Genomic DNA, 12,957 nt, shown 5'->3' with positions numbered 1-12,957 from the left:
ACAAAAAGGCCAAATGTACTTTGTTAAATGTACCCCCTTGGATCAGTATCAATGAAGTTTTCTTTATTTGAGTTCTCATTTCGTATTCTGTTCATTAGTTGTGTTAATTTTGTGTTTAAGCTTAATGATTGTCTTTAATTCTACTTACTAGGCATTTTGCATGTTATCTCACGGAGAGACTCGCGTAGAATGTCTAGGCGGTTATGTCTCTACTTGGTAGCAAAGCATGACTTTTTGGTGTGGAGCATGACAAGTTTAGCAAAATAGAAGGATACATCTTCAAGAGGTGTGCGAGTCCTACCGTGGAGCAAGCTCACTTCCAACTTTCATTTCTCTTTCTTTGTTTTAGGCAAGAGCTAAGAAGAAGATGAGAGATCCCGCCTTTCGCTTCCCCTTAGTAATTTAAACTCCATGATCGAAAAGCCTAAACCTTTTAAGTTTGAATACAATTTATTTATACTTCCATTCTCCAATCTCTTTATCTTTCATAACTATTAAAGTCTAAGTAGGACGAGGTAAAAGATGTAAGAGGTAGTTAATGTCAAAGAATCCGGATGTCTTCGTTATTTTCCTTGTTAAGTTAAATGTATTCATCAATGCTTCATTCTATTGGAAAGAAATGATAAAGTATTGACTATTGTCACTTGACTCTTGATGACCTAAATTTAGCTAAACAGGTGGTGAGAGGAATGTAGCAATACATTCTTGTCGCCAAACTTATCCTTAGCATACACATAAGAAATACGAGTGTGTGCGGTGAAGACACCAAGAGGTTGATCGCCTTAATGTAGATTATGTTGTGTTAAATTAATTCAAAAGGATTAGATATAAATCATCTTTTAACTTCAAGTATTTGGATCCCAAAAGGCGAGCAAGTAGAACGATAGCACCGAGAGGTTGATTGCCTTAAATATGAAATTAACAAATGCTTTATATCGCCTCGATACATCGGTTGTCCTTACTTTATACTTAATTATTTAGATATTCCTACATACCATCGCCAGTGTACATGAGTTCACATTCCATAACATCCCAATACCATGCTCATCTTGCTACTCCATCTCACATAGTGTAAATACATAGAATAGATTATACTATCCATATCGATTATACTGTACAAATGCCACACGACCTTTGAACGCATGATTAGTTCCCTAGAATCACTAATTCTCTAAGTTCGATTCTAGCTTGCATAGGAAACATCTCTCTTCGCTTACACTTGGGCAAGAGAGACAAAAACTTGTACTCAAAACGATAAATCTTTGTAGTTAACAATGCTTAGGTAGGAATATGCACCTTTTATTGCATGAACCTAGCCTAGTCGCCAATTCTGGTCTCACAATAGAGCCTAATTAGAATGCATTCACGATAAAGAACAAGCATTTGACCATATTTCAAACTTTATCCTAAATTTAATTCAAATCCATGTACTAAATTTATTGACTTGTCATGTCAAATTGAGTCCAAATAAGTTTTTATCTTTTTCGATATTTATCCACCCATATAAAAAGAACATTTGTTGAATGAGAAATTTTGGACCAATCACAAATCGCCATGTCATTTTTTAAATTAATGATGAAATTTCAAATAGATGAACTTGAGACTAATTAAAAGCCGGCGACAAATCCTTACGATGACATGTATTTTGATTTTGGCCATTGAATTAAATAAAATTAATTAGTCGAATTTGATATTATAGTTTGAGTTAAAGAGTAATTGAACCAAAATAAACTTAATTTAGCCCAAATCCAAGTTCATGTCTATTGAGATTAAGTCTAAGTCCACAAAGTCCAGCAAGAACTCTTGATTGATGAGTTCTTTGGTAAAAATTTACAAACCTAGAGACATTCAACCAAGTGTATGGTTTATTCTTTGAAGTATCAAATCAAGACAAGTTCAAAATACAGATAAACAAGCAGTATAATCAAATACAAAACCAATATAATCAAATGTACTTAGATTATCATTGATTTATTATAGCGGGTAAGTATAGTCTAACTTCATTAATCAAGTAAAAAAACGAAAAAGAAAAGATCAGCAACTTGATAACTGGCTATGAGAAGAAGATGGGACGGGACGGGAGAGTTAAAAGGGAAATGTTTTGGAGATTTGTGGGGTTTTAGTTTCTGGGTGTCGAGGGGTTTCAAATGACCATTTGAGCTTGCGTCTTCAATTCATGGTTAGTTTCTCCTATCTTTCTCTCCTCTGAATCAATCAACGTTTTTCGCTTCTCCTTTCTTCTTTATACTTATTACTTCCATCTCTCTGAATTTTCATTCTGAAACAATACTCGAAGTTCAAATTTGTGCATTCTTGTAGAAATGGCGCTGCAACATTCACTGGGTTTACCGTCTCTGCTTTTGCCTTCCTCTAATTGCAAATTTGAAGGGGGTGCTTCATTTGTGTCAACCAGTTCCCAAATCACCAATCTTTTCTCTTCTTGGACCTTGGACTCTTCCTATCCTTCATCCATCTCTTTCATGAACTTTCCTTTCCGGGTAATGTAATTCTTTAATCCATATACTCTTATAACTGGGAATCATTCCGAATTCACTCCATGGTAATTTGACATTTGTGGAGTTGTTTTTAGACATGGTGCAACAACATACTTGTAATTAAATCACTTTGAAAGAATGTAAATAAACAATATTTCAGTGTTCGTTTCTTGTTACTTGGGGAGACTAACTGTGAAGCGCTCCATGTTATTATCTGTAGGGTGGTTGTTTTAGAAGCAGCTCTCTAAGGGCCTATAGAACCGCAGGGTCAATCAGGCCCGGTGATGGGAAGAAGAAGAAAGAACAAGCAGGTATGGACTCAGATGAGGAAGATGATTCTTCTTCAGCGAAGGAGCCAGATGTTGAGCTTATGGATGCCGAAGAGAGACGGGAATGGAGGGAGAAGATTAGGAAAGTGATTGATACGAACCCCAATGTTGAGGAGGAGATAGACAACATGGAAAGGAGAATAAAGATGCAAAAACTTCTCGCTGACTATCCTCTTGTTGTGGAAGAGGAGGATCCTGATTGGCCTGAGGATGCTGATGGTTGGGGTTTCAACTTGGGTCAGTTTTTTGATAAGATCACTATCAAGAATAAGAAAAAAGACGATAAATATGATGATGATAAAGATGACACTGATAATGAAGTAGTTTGGCAAGATGACAACTACATTCGTCCAATTAAGGACATAACAATTTCTGAATGGGAGGAGGCTGTGTTCAAAGATATTAGTCCACTAATCATTTTTGTACATAATCGCTACAAAAGGTATGCTCTTTGAAGGCATCAGTATCTTGTGTGGGGAAAAATTGTTTTTATGTCTTTGATTGATATTTATCTCTTTTTTATATATTTTTTTATTAATTCCAAATCTATGAACCAATGCAAGGATCTGTCCGGTATCCACCCTCACTTCCAAAAACCCAGAAATGTACTAGTAACAGCCCTGTGATTTTTATATCAAGATAAACAACTGTCTAGCAAGTCCACAATATTAACAAGAAATGCTCCATAACATAAACAAGATTTTAACAAGCAAGGAATTAGAAAAGAAACAAAACATCATCACATTCGAGAGACCTGGAAATCCTCTTTAAGCCTCAACTTCACCAAATTCCTCCCCCTAGATAATGAGGCTGAAACCCCCATCGGCCCTATGAAAACCCTCAATTGGACCCCCACCTCAAAGTACAATAGTGAAATACAAAGAGGCAACAAAACACAAGAAACAGCAACAAACCCACACCCAAAACACCCTCAACAAATCCTAATACGACCAACTGACAACAAATATCAAAACAAAATTAATAATAATACAAGCAATCATGCTTAATCGACCAAGAATACAAGCCAAGACAAGAAAAATCCGGGCAAAATAAGGCTTTTCTATCAAGAGATAACTTGCTGTGAGGCTAGTAAGGACAGAATGACCCCATTAAGCCAATTGCTTAATTATGAGAGATACGCTGATTTCTTTCAAACCAAAACCAATCTGAAGGATCTTTAACAACAGTAGACCAAATCAACTGTGGCTTAGCTTCCAAGGACTTAACAAACCCTTTGAGAACATCATCACCGGGAGCTAACTCTCCTTCCAACATTAATCTTGGGGGGGGGGGGGGGGGGGGGGGGGGTATCTCGACCCAAAAAAATCTATGACTTCAATCAAACATAATCAAAGAGTACGCCAAGGAGGGCGATTAGCCCGAAATTGAAACACTCTTCAACCAAAACATCACTAATTGATGGAAGAGTAGTTTTCGCAAGTATCCAATCTAACCTCATCAAACTCAACATTAAGGCCGACAAAGAATTTGTAAATATGACCAACTTCTACAGTTTTTTTGTAATGCTTTTGAACTTCTGTAGACTTCCACTCATATGTATCAAAGAGATCAAGGTCTTTGCCAAATCCTTTTTAGGTAGTGAAAGTATTGTGTCATGGAGTTGCCTCCTTGTCGTATAGCACCTAGTTTAAGATTCAACCTAAACACTTGTGACTGGTTGCCCAAATGAGAATACATTTGAGTAACACTATTCCGTAATTCCTTGTTTAAAAAACATGATCACCTAAATGTTGAAGTGTACACTAGTGTTGATTGGGCAGGTGGCACGATTATTGCTCCTTTGTTGAAGGAAAATATAGTTACTTAGTGAAGTAAAAAATAGAGCGTGATTGCAAGAAATAGTGCAGAAGTAGAATTTAGGGTTTTAGCTCATGGTATTTGTGAGAGCATATGGATAAGAAGACTATTGGAAGAATTGAGATTCTCTCAGATAATACCTATCCCCATTTATTGTGATAACAAGGTAACAATTTCCATTGTCCACAATCCAGTCCTTCGTGATGAGACGAAACATATTGAAGTTGATAAACACTTCATAAAGGAAAAAATTGTTAAGGAATACCATGCATCCCTTATCTTCTACCAAAATAACAAATCACGGATGTGCTAGTTAAAGGTCTTCCAAAGTGGCAATTCAATAACTTAATTGACAAGCTGGCTATGGATGACATCTTCAAACCAACTTTAGGGGGAGTGTTGATTATTTCCTTTATTGTTAATATTTTCATTGTATTTAAGATATATTTGCATATTTGTTTTTCCTACTTCGTATTGAGTATTTCTTCTATTTAAGAAAACCATTTTCCTTTTAAATGAAATAATAGAAAAACACTTTTTTACGCAATTTCTTTAACTAGGATTCTTACATTTTCGTACCTTTCCTGTTATGTGTTCAGTTGTTATTGTTATACTGTCACGTTAGTCTCCCATGGCCTCTTCACTGGATTATAGTGGAACTTTTGAAGTAATAACTACACTTCAGCCACCATTTCTTTAGATTAGATTCTAGAAGGTCTTTTCATAACGCTTCCTCTGGAAGAGGAGATTCCTTTTCCCCTTGTCATTAGGCTGTTTTGTTGAGGCTTTGGGTATTGGAGATATTAAGAGTTCCACATTGGAAAAACCAGGGGAACTCATATTCCATATAAGATAGATGAGCTACTCCTCACATAGCCAATTGGTTTTGAAATGGAACCCCATACTATCAAATTTTAACATGGTATCAGAGCCCACTAAACCCAAACGGGTATTTGGCCCAAGATAGGTGAACCCAAAAGAGGCACCATCTTGAGGGGGCATATTGTAGATATTAAGATTTCTACGTTAGAAAAACCAAGGGCACTCATACTCCATATAAGATAGATGAGCTACTCCTCACATAGTCAATTGGTTTTAAGATGGAATCCCATACTATCAAATTTAACATTGGGCCACTTTGAATGATGTTCCTTGTTTCTCAATTCTCATTAAAAAAGGTAATAATGGGTTAGTAGAAGTAGCTGGCAGGACTGGTCCTCATTGTGGAAATAAAGATATCCCTTCTTCTCCATAATTTGAAGATGATGATTCTGTTGGTGCAATAGTTTTGTTTTGTTTCCGCATACTTCGGTGCATTTCCACCTATAGTTTCTTGAGTCCTCCCTCCATACACTATGCAGTTCCACTAGTTGTTCTTCCACTCCTGAGATCTACTCCCCTGAAATGATACTTTCTTCCAGACTCCAAATGCTTAATTGCGAGGAGCTTACTAGTCTAATCGACTAATACCAATTGGTTATTATTACTTAACGACACAAATCATTATGTCAGAAAAGACAAAGTACAAATGAGGAGAGTTTGAGAGCTCCTCCTCTTCAAATGCCAACCCATGTTGTTGCACACACTATTATGATTTGTGTCTATATTTGATTTCTTGGTTTAACTTGTCGGGAATATGGAAGACCTTTGGATTGTGAACAGTTGACTTTGAACCCTTCAACGTTATGGTTACAGTGGTTTAACAATAACATGAATCATAAGATGATCTTGATCTGTATATGAAAGAAATTTGAACATTTTGAGGGTCATGTATTTGTCTTCAATTAGGCCAAAGGAAAATGAAAAAGTTCGGGAGGAGCTGGAGAAAGCTATACACATAATATGGAATTGCAATCTGCCTTCGCCAAGAGTAAGCCTTTCCTATTTATTGACGGTACTTTGCTCATCTCTCTATATTTAGCAAATGTTGTTATTTTAAACGTACTGTTTTTGACTGCAGTGTGTTGCTGTTGACGCGGTTGTTGAATGCAACTTGGTCACTGCTCTTCAGGTGTCTGCCTTTCCAGAGATTATCTTCACTAAAGCAGGGAAAATCTTATACCGTGAGAAGGGTAAGTGCAAAACGAAGTGAAAACATTGCAAGTTTTGTTAATGAAACCTAGAGGTCTGAGTTTTGGGTTGTTTCAGGATTTGTAAATGCAGATGAGTTGTCCAAAATAATGGCATTCTTCTACTATGGAGCAGCTAAGCCACCATGTTTAAATGACGTTGGGGATTATCAGGAGGCGATCCCATCAGTTTCTTCCTAATTGTACCATAGAAGGATAGGGTATGTAATCGTTTAAAAGAAATTTGAAGTGTAAATTATGCACTTTTAGGTTTATTGTAGATGAGTGCAATCAGTTTGTTGGGCCAAATATTTTTGGAAAGGCCGAAGAACATCAGCTATACAACTTTATGAACTATTTAAGGGTATTATAGAAAAATATGTGATGTATCGTAATTTACGATGAGGTAGCAACAGGAGCAGCTAATTGTGATTCTTGTATTCCTTCTCAGGTCAACTAGTTTGGGTGCTTAATTAACTCCTGTCATAGGTTTACATGGATTTTGTTTCTATGACAATCTATATCATATGCTTTCATTTTTATTGTTTTCAAATATAAAAATGATGAAATATCTCTCAATATAACATAATTTTACTTTTTGTCAACTATAGGCTAAATAAGTATTTATAATCTACCTAGAAAGTAAATTTGTGCTATATTTATAATTTTTTTTTTGCAGTTTTGTCCTCTAAAATAATTTACTTTTTTTATGAAAATATTAATTTATAAGGTTGTATCAATTAAAATTATGGAATAATAATTATATAATTTCGAACTCTTAACTTTTTGATAAATATATTGAATACTGTGTGAAATTTATAATTTAAGTAAGTTAAGCTTCTAAATTTTATAAGCCAAATCATAGATCTTTTCATTAGTACTTCTGAAAATCATCCATCTACAAATTTTTACAAGTGCTGGTTTCATGCATAGATTATGAGTTTTTGAAGTGAGATATAAATGCACTTATAAAAGTTTAGATTTTAAATTGATACCTTTATTGAACAAAAGTTTAATTGATATATTTATTGGATAAAATTTTAAATTGATATAACCTTTAAAAAGGTATATTTGGGGGCTAGGAGTGAGGTGAGTTATAATAGACAACTTCTTGTTTGGAGTAGTGTTTAGTTTTAATTGAGGATTATGATTAGGATTAAAATAACTCACATGCCATTACTATTCTTTAACGCTATGGGTATTTGTTTCAAGAGTTGGAAAGTTTGTCAACCAACTTTCGGAAACCACCTTCGATGATCATCACTGGTCAGTCTCCAACCACCACATCTGGTGACTCTAGGCAAACTTCCAACAACCAACTCTAGCAATCGTTGCCGATCAAACTCCGCTTCCCACCAATCAACCTTGAAATTATTTAGTAAAAACATTTATTAAAATTTTTAGGGTTTACTATTCTCTAGTGATTGTCATTGGCCAATCTCTGATCACCAACTCTAGTGACTGATTCACTGGCGAACTTTCGACGACTAACTCTAGCGATCATCGTCACAAATGAACCTTAGAAATTTTTAATAACAACATTTTTAGTGTTTAGGCTAATTTTTGGTGACCGTCTTGTCAGCCAATCTTCGACCACCACCTTCAGTGACTCTACTAGCAAACTTTCAACAACCAACTCCAGCAACCGTCGTTACCTATCAATTTTGAGAAAAGTTAATAAAAAAACATTTTTAGTGTATATAACATATTTTAAGAGGTTTTTATTAAAAATGTTTAAATAAAAATGAATTTTTGAAAAATGTTTTCGTACGTCATTCTAAATACACTTTTAGTTTAATTATAATAACATTTTTTAAAATACATTTTCTTATGCTTTTTTCCATGCAAAATTATTTTATCTACTTTGTTAATAGTCATATACCAAGATTGTAATTAAATTTATATTAAATAAACAACTAATTTTTAATTAAATAAGATATCAATTTTTATAAATGTTACAATATAAAATTGTAAGACATGAATCTCAACTAGAAATAAATTAGTGGAAATTCCATTCAACTATGTGTTTATGTGTTTCAGAAAATGGTATTTCATCTCCCTTAATATATATACACCAAAAATTAAGAGTGGAAAAAAAATTAAATGATATAACAAAAACTAAATAATAATTTACCTCTCAAATAGTATAATAGTTTACCTCCTAAATATAGAATATAACACTCTCCACCCAAACAAACTATTATAACTCACTTACTATAACAACCACATATTATAATAACATATTCCACGTCCTAAACATCCTTAAAGGTTTAATAAATTGATTATTTCCTCAATTTTTATTTCAATCATACCGAAAGTTGTTTATTTGAATTCCCACCGATTCCAATTCGAGAATATGTTGATTTTTTTTTCTCTTCCCTTTCATTTTGTATATTTATGTACATTATACATTAATCCAAATGTGACTTTTGAGAATCTGGGGTCATTCATTTTACATTCTAAATTTTTTTGTTGTTATATTGTATTTTTATCAAAAGGTCGTTGATTAAATTTGTTAAGAATACTTTAAGATATTTTAATATTTATAGAACTTAGTTAATACTTCTTCCAAAAGACAAGTTTATGATATATAATTATAACTTCTTAATACATAATTAAAAACTAAACATGACCATAGAAATATTCAATATTTCATATGTATTCCTTTGTTAATTTTTTTTTTTTATGTATGTATGTATGTTATTAGGGTGATTAGAAATGCCTACAATTACCAGCATTATTAAAAGTAAAAACAATTCGGACAAACAAAGCTATTTTTGTTATTAGAGTAATATTTTGGTACACGTTGTATCTATCTTATTGCCGTACACTCAAAAATATTTTAAAAGAAAATTAGTGAAAAAGAAAACAAGAATTCATCACGTCATTTGTATACTTTGATTGTACCATTAAGTCAGTTAGACTATAAAAAGAATTAGTGCAACCTAAATACATGCAATGTTATTCTTTGCATATATGAGTATTGTGGTATGTAAAATATTTTATTAGGTGTATCTCATAAAATTATCAAATTATAATGTATCATGTGACATATTTTAATATTTTTTGTATTTATTCGATGAGAATGAAACGTATAAGAATATATGCAGTTATACACGTAAGTATGGGCTGTTGTGGTATATAAATACATGGGTGTGTAAGAAAGTCAATGTGTTAAAAGGAGTATATTCTTATAATGAAGAATATGCCAAAGTGATATACATTAATGAATAGGAATTTAGTTTGGTTAAATCCATATCCATAGGTCTTTGTGTTTAGTTGGTGTGGTGAGAACGACTCAGAATGAGACGATTGCTTTAGCCATCGATACTTTTGTTGTTGGTCATCTCACCATCCAAAATCTAACCATTATCAAGCATTTGGTTAGATGACCATCAACGAACGTTTCAATGGAAAAAGGTTGGAGTTTTGTATAGCATCTCTTAACATATATTGGACACTCTTTAATTCTGCAAGGTAATTGGTATATATTTTCATTGTTTAACTATCAATTGTTAACATCTTCTTCACTACTCTCTCTGTTCGTTTTCAAAGGAAACAAGTTTTAGTGGAACTCTGTGTTCACCTTCAAAACCACAAGAATATGCAAATTATTATTGATTGAGTTAAAAAGAAAACTCAATTTTGTAGTTCACAAATTCCTCTCTCTCTGCCTAAACCCATATGGCAAAATAGTTTAGGTATTTTGCTTTAAGGTTTGTGGTTTCGTAAATATAGCAACAATAATCTAAGTCAGACTTTTATGTTCTTAAATTCCAATTTTACCATTTTTTTTCCCTTTCGAAGCATCTCAGTTTCCAATCCCATGTCCTAAATTCGATTGGAATGGATAAAATGTGATGGTTAGAAAAATGTTGAACGTTGTAGATGAGAACCTTTAGCCAAAAGGACGAGAACCATGAAAGCATAACTTTAATTTGGAGACATCACAAATTAGGAATTTCAAAATGATGTGTAAGGCAGCTTGAATTTGTGTTGGAGCACCAATTTTGAGGACAATAATAGTAACAAAAGGATACTAAAACAAGAAGTTTATAAAAGAAGAATAAGAAAATAAAGTGAAGAGGATTGATATGGAAAAAACGAAGGAGAAGAAGTGAGGGAAGAGAAAATGGTGAAAAATGGCAAAGGTGGTAAAATAGTGAATCCTACCATTTTCCTTTTTGTTACTTTTTCTTTTTAATTTTATTTATGTGCTTTTCTATTGTCTTTAAAATTAAAAACAAAACGAGATTTTATTTATTTGTCAAACCATTTAATTTCATGTAACATTAATTTAAATATGATATATAATGGTTGTTGATACGAGGAATTTAACTTTATATGTTATTGTATTCTCAACTTTCTTTAATGTGAATTTTGGAGTTGAATCTGATTTCAAATAATTTTGTTTTTTTTTTTTTTACGTTGGTTCTGTTTTGGTTTTACTAAGATCTGTACCTAAGAAAGGCTGAATTATTAGCCAAGTGTTTCAAAGAGGGTGTTTTGAGCAATCTATGTGGTAAGAAGTTGACAATTAAGTTAAGTATGCATTGAGAAAAGGTTATGTGATAGGACTTCTAGGCGTTTAAGTGTTAGTATGCGATTAAGGTACTACACGAGATGAAAGATTAGGCGTGAAGAAGTAAGAAAACTTCTCAGAATTTTTCTAAGTTTACTTAATGGGCCATGTGTGAAGGTTTAAGCTAAACATGATTAAGTTAAATCTTAAGCTTACACATGTACCACTACGAGTAGGAGTTGCTGACAAGAGTTTAAGGATAACTAAACTATTTTGGAACTAGTATAAATAGGGGTCTTTAGCCAAATTCATAAGTATTGTTATTCTAAAATTCTAAAGAGAAAATTTAAAGTATTGAAGTTTAGCGGAAGTAGCTATTCGAGAGGAAGAAGAAGAGAAGTCTTTGAAGTTTAAGTAACCAAGTAATGTGAGTGTTTGTTTAAAGTGATTTACACGATTTCAAGCTTTCTTAATAAAATGTTTATTGATTTGAAATACTTATTTCAACACGAATGTTTTCAAGAGATTTCTATGAGAAACTTATGCTAGGTTTTCAAGTATGTTTTATATGTATCAATATTTATGAAATCGTGTTCAAACCATTAGTCTACTTCCTACTAATGAGCTAACTATAATGTGCACATAAAGGGTAAAGACAACCATGTATAAAAATGTGCATGGTGAAATGAGGCGGGACAATGTATAAAAGATGTGCATTGCGTCTCAGCCTGAGCAACAAGGAATGAATCAGGATATCTCGGATGCTGATGATGATAAGACCATCTCAGTAATCTATACACGAGATGATGAGTTTTTGCGTAGAGATCAATGATTTAGGTCATTGGATAAAGGAATGATTGTTGACTAATGTATGTTATTATGAAATGAATGCTTATGCTATTTATTATGATGTGTTTATGCAGAGTGATATGTTTGGCAAATTAATGTTTACAAAAGGTATTTTACATAAATGTTTTTATAAGACCTCCCTGAGTCTTTTAGACTTACATTTTAAAGTTTCTTTTCGAGGCTTCAGGCGTTAAGGCCAAGTAAGGAAAGAGTGAGAAGCTATTGGGTGAGAATAGCTACAAACGTTTTGTTTTAAGTTTAAGTGTTGTAGAACACCTTGTTTAAAAGTTCGTAAAAGTTTTGGTTTATCTTATTTTTCTTTGTTAAGTTGTTTAACGCCTAAAGTATATGAAAGTGTTAAGTAAGAAGTCAATAGACAGTTAAGCTAAGCTTAAGGACCTTAAGCTGAATGTTTTGGCTTTTAATGCGTCAAGATACCCAAAGTCATACTGCATCTCACACAGATAGTAAGGACGCGTGCAAAACGGAGTGTGATAGTATATCAATATTGTAATGTATTTATATTATATGTATTAATTGACTGATATACTTACTACCTATTTTTAATTTTTTCAAATTTTTTGCAGTTTATTATAGTCATGGTTAAGATTGCAGTAATCATTTTTCATAGTGATCAATGGAATGAACGACAATGCTATGTGGATTACAAAACAAATTGTGTTTTCGTTGATGGTATGATGTTGTTTGATTTCTTTGTGAACTTGATACGTACTCAAACTCAGATGACAATATTGAATTTATTATTGTTAACTCTGCACAGTAATGTACTTTATTTCCTTGATTGATATACTTATACTACCTATTTTTCATTTTATCAAAATTTTGCAGTTTATTGTAGTTATAGTTAAGATTGC

At 32.9% G+C, this 12,957-nt stretch overlaps 1 protein-coding gene across 2 annotated transcripts; it reads left to right on the top strand.

Moving 5' to 3' along the window:
• The first annotated feature begins 1,996 nt into the window (after positions 1-1,996).
• Positions 1,997-7,251, top strand: LOC101210591 (thioredoxin-like fold domain-containing protein MRL7L, chloroplastic). Of its 2 annotated transcripts, none has more exons than XM_011650776.2 (6): positions 1,997-2,179; positions 2,320-2,498; positions 2,716-3,266; positions 6,431-6,512; positions 6,603-6,714; positions 6,791-7,251. In XM_011650776.2, the coding sequence occupies exons 2-6, from the start codon at positions 2,322-2,324 to the stop codon at positions 6,910-6,912; spliced, it is 1,044 nt and encodes a 347-aa protein (XP_011649078.1). In that variant the 5' UTR covers positions 1,997-2,179; positions 2,320-2,321; the 3' UTR covers positions 6,913-7,251. The 2 variants fall into 2 exon arrangements, with proteins under 2 accessions (XP_011649078.1, XP_004138945.1); XM_004138897.3 differs by having other exon boundaries at positions 2,051-2,179; positions 2,297-2,498.
• Positions 7,252-12,957: the final 5,706 nt, after the last annotated feature.

Source organism: Cucumis sativus, chromosome 2 (assembly GCF_000004075.3).
Source record: "Cucumis sativus cultivar 9930 chromosome 2, Cucumber_9930_V3, whole genome shotgun sequence".
Lineage (NCBI taxonomy): Eukaryota > Viridiplantae > Streptophyta > Magnoliopsida > Cucurbitales > Cucurbitaceae > Cucumis > Cucumis sativus.
This window is presented reverse-complemented; position numbering and strand designations above follow the sequence as displayed.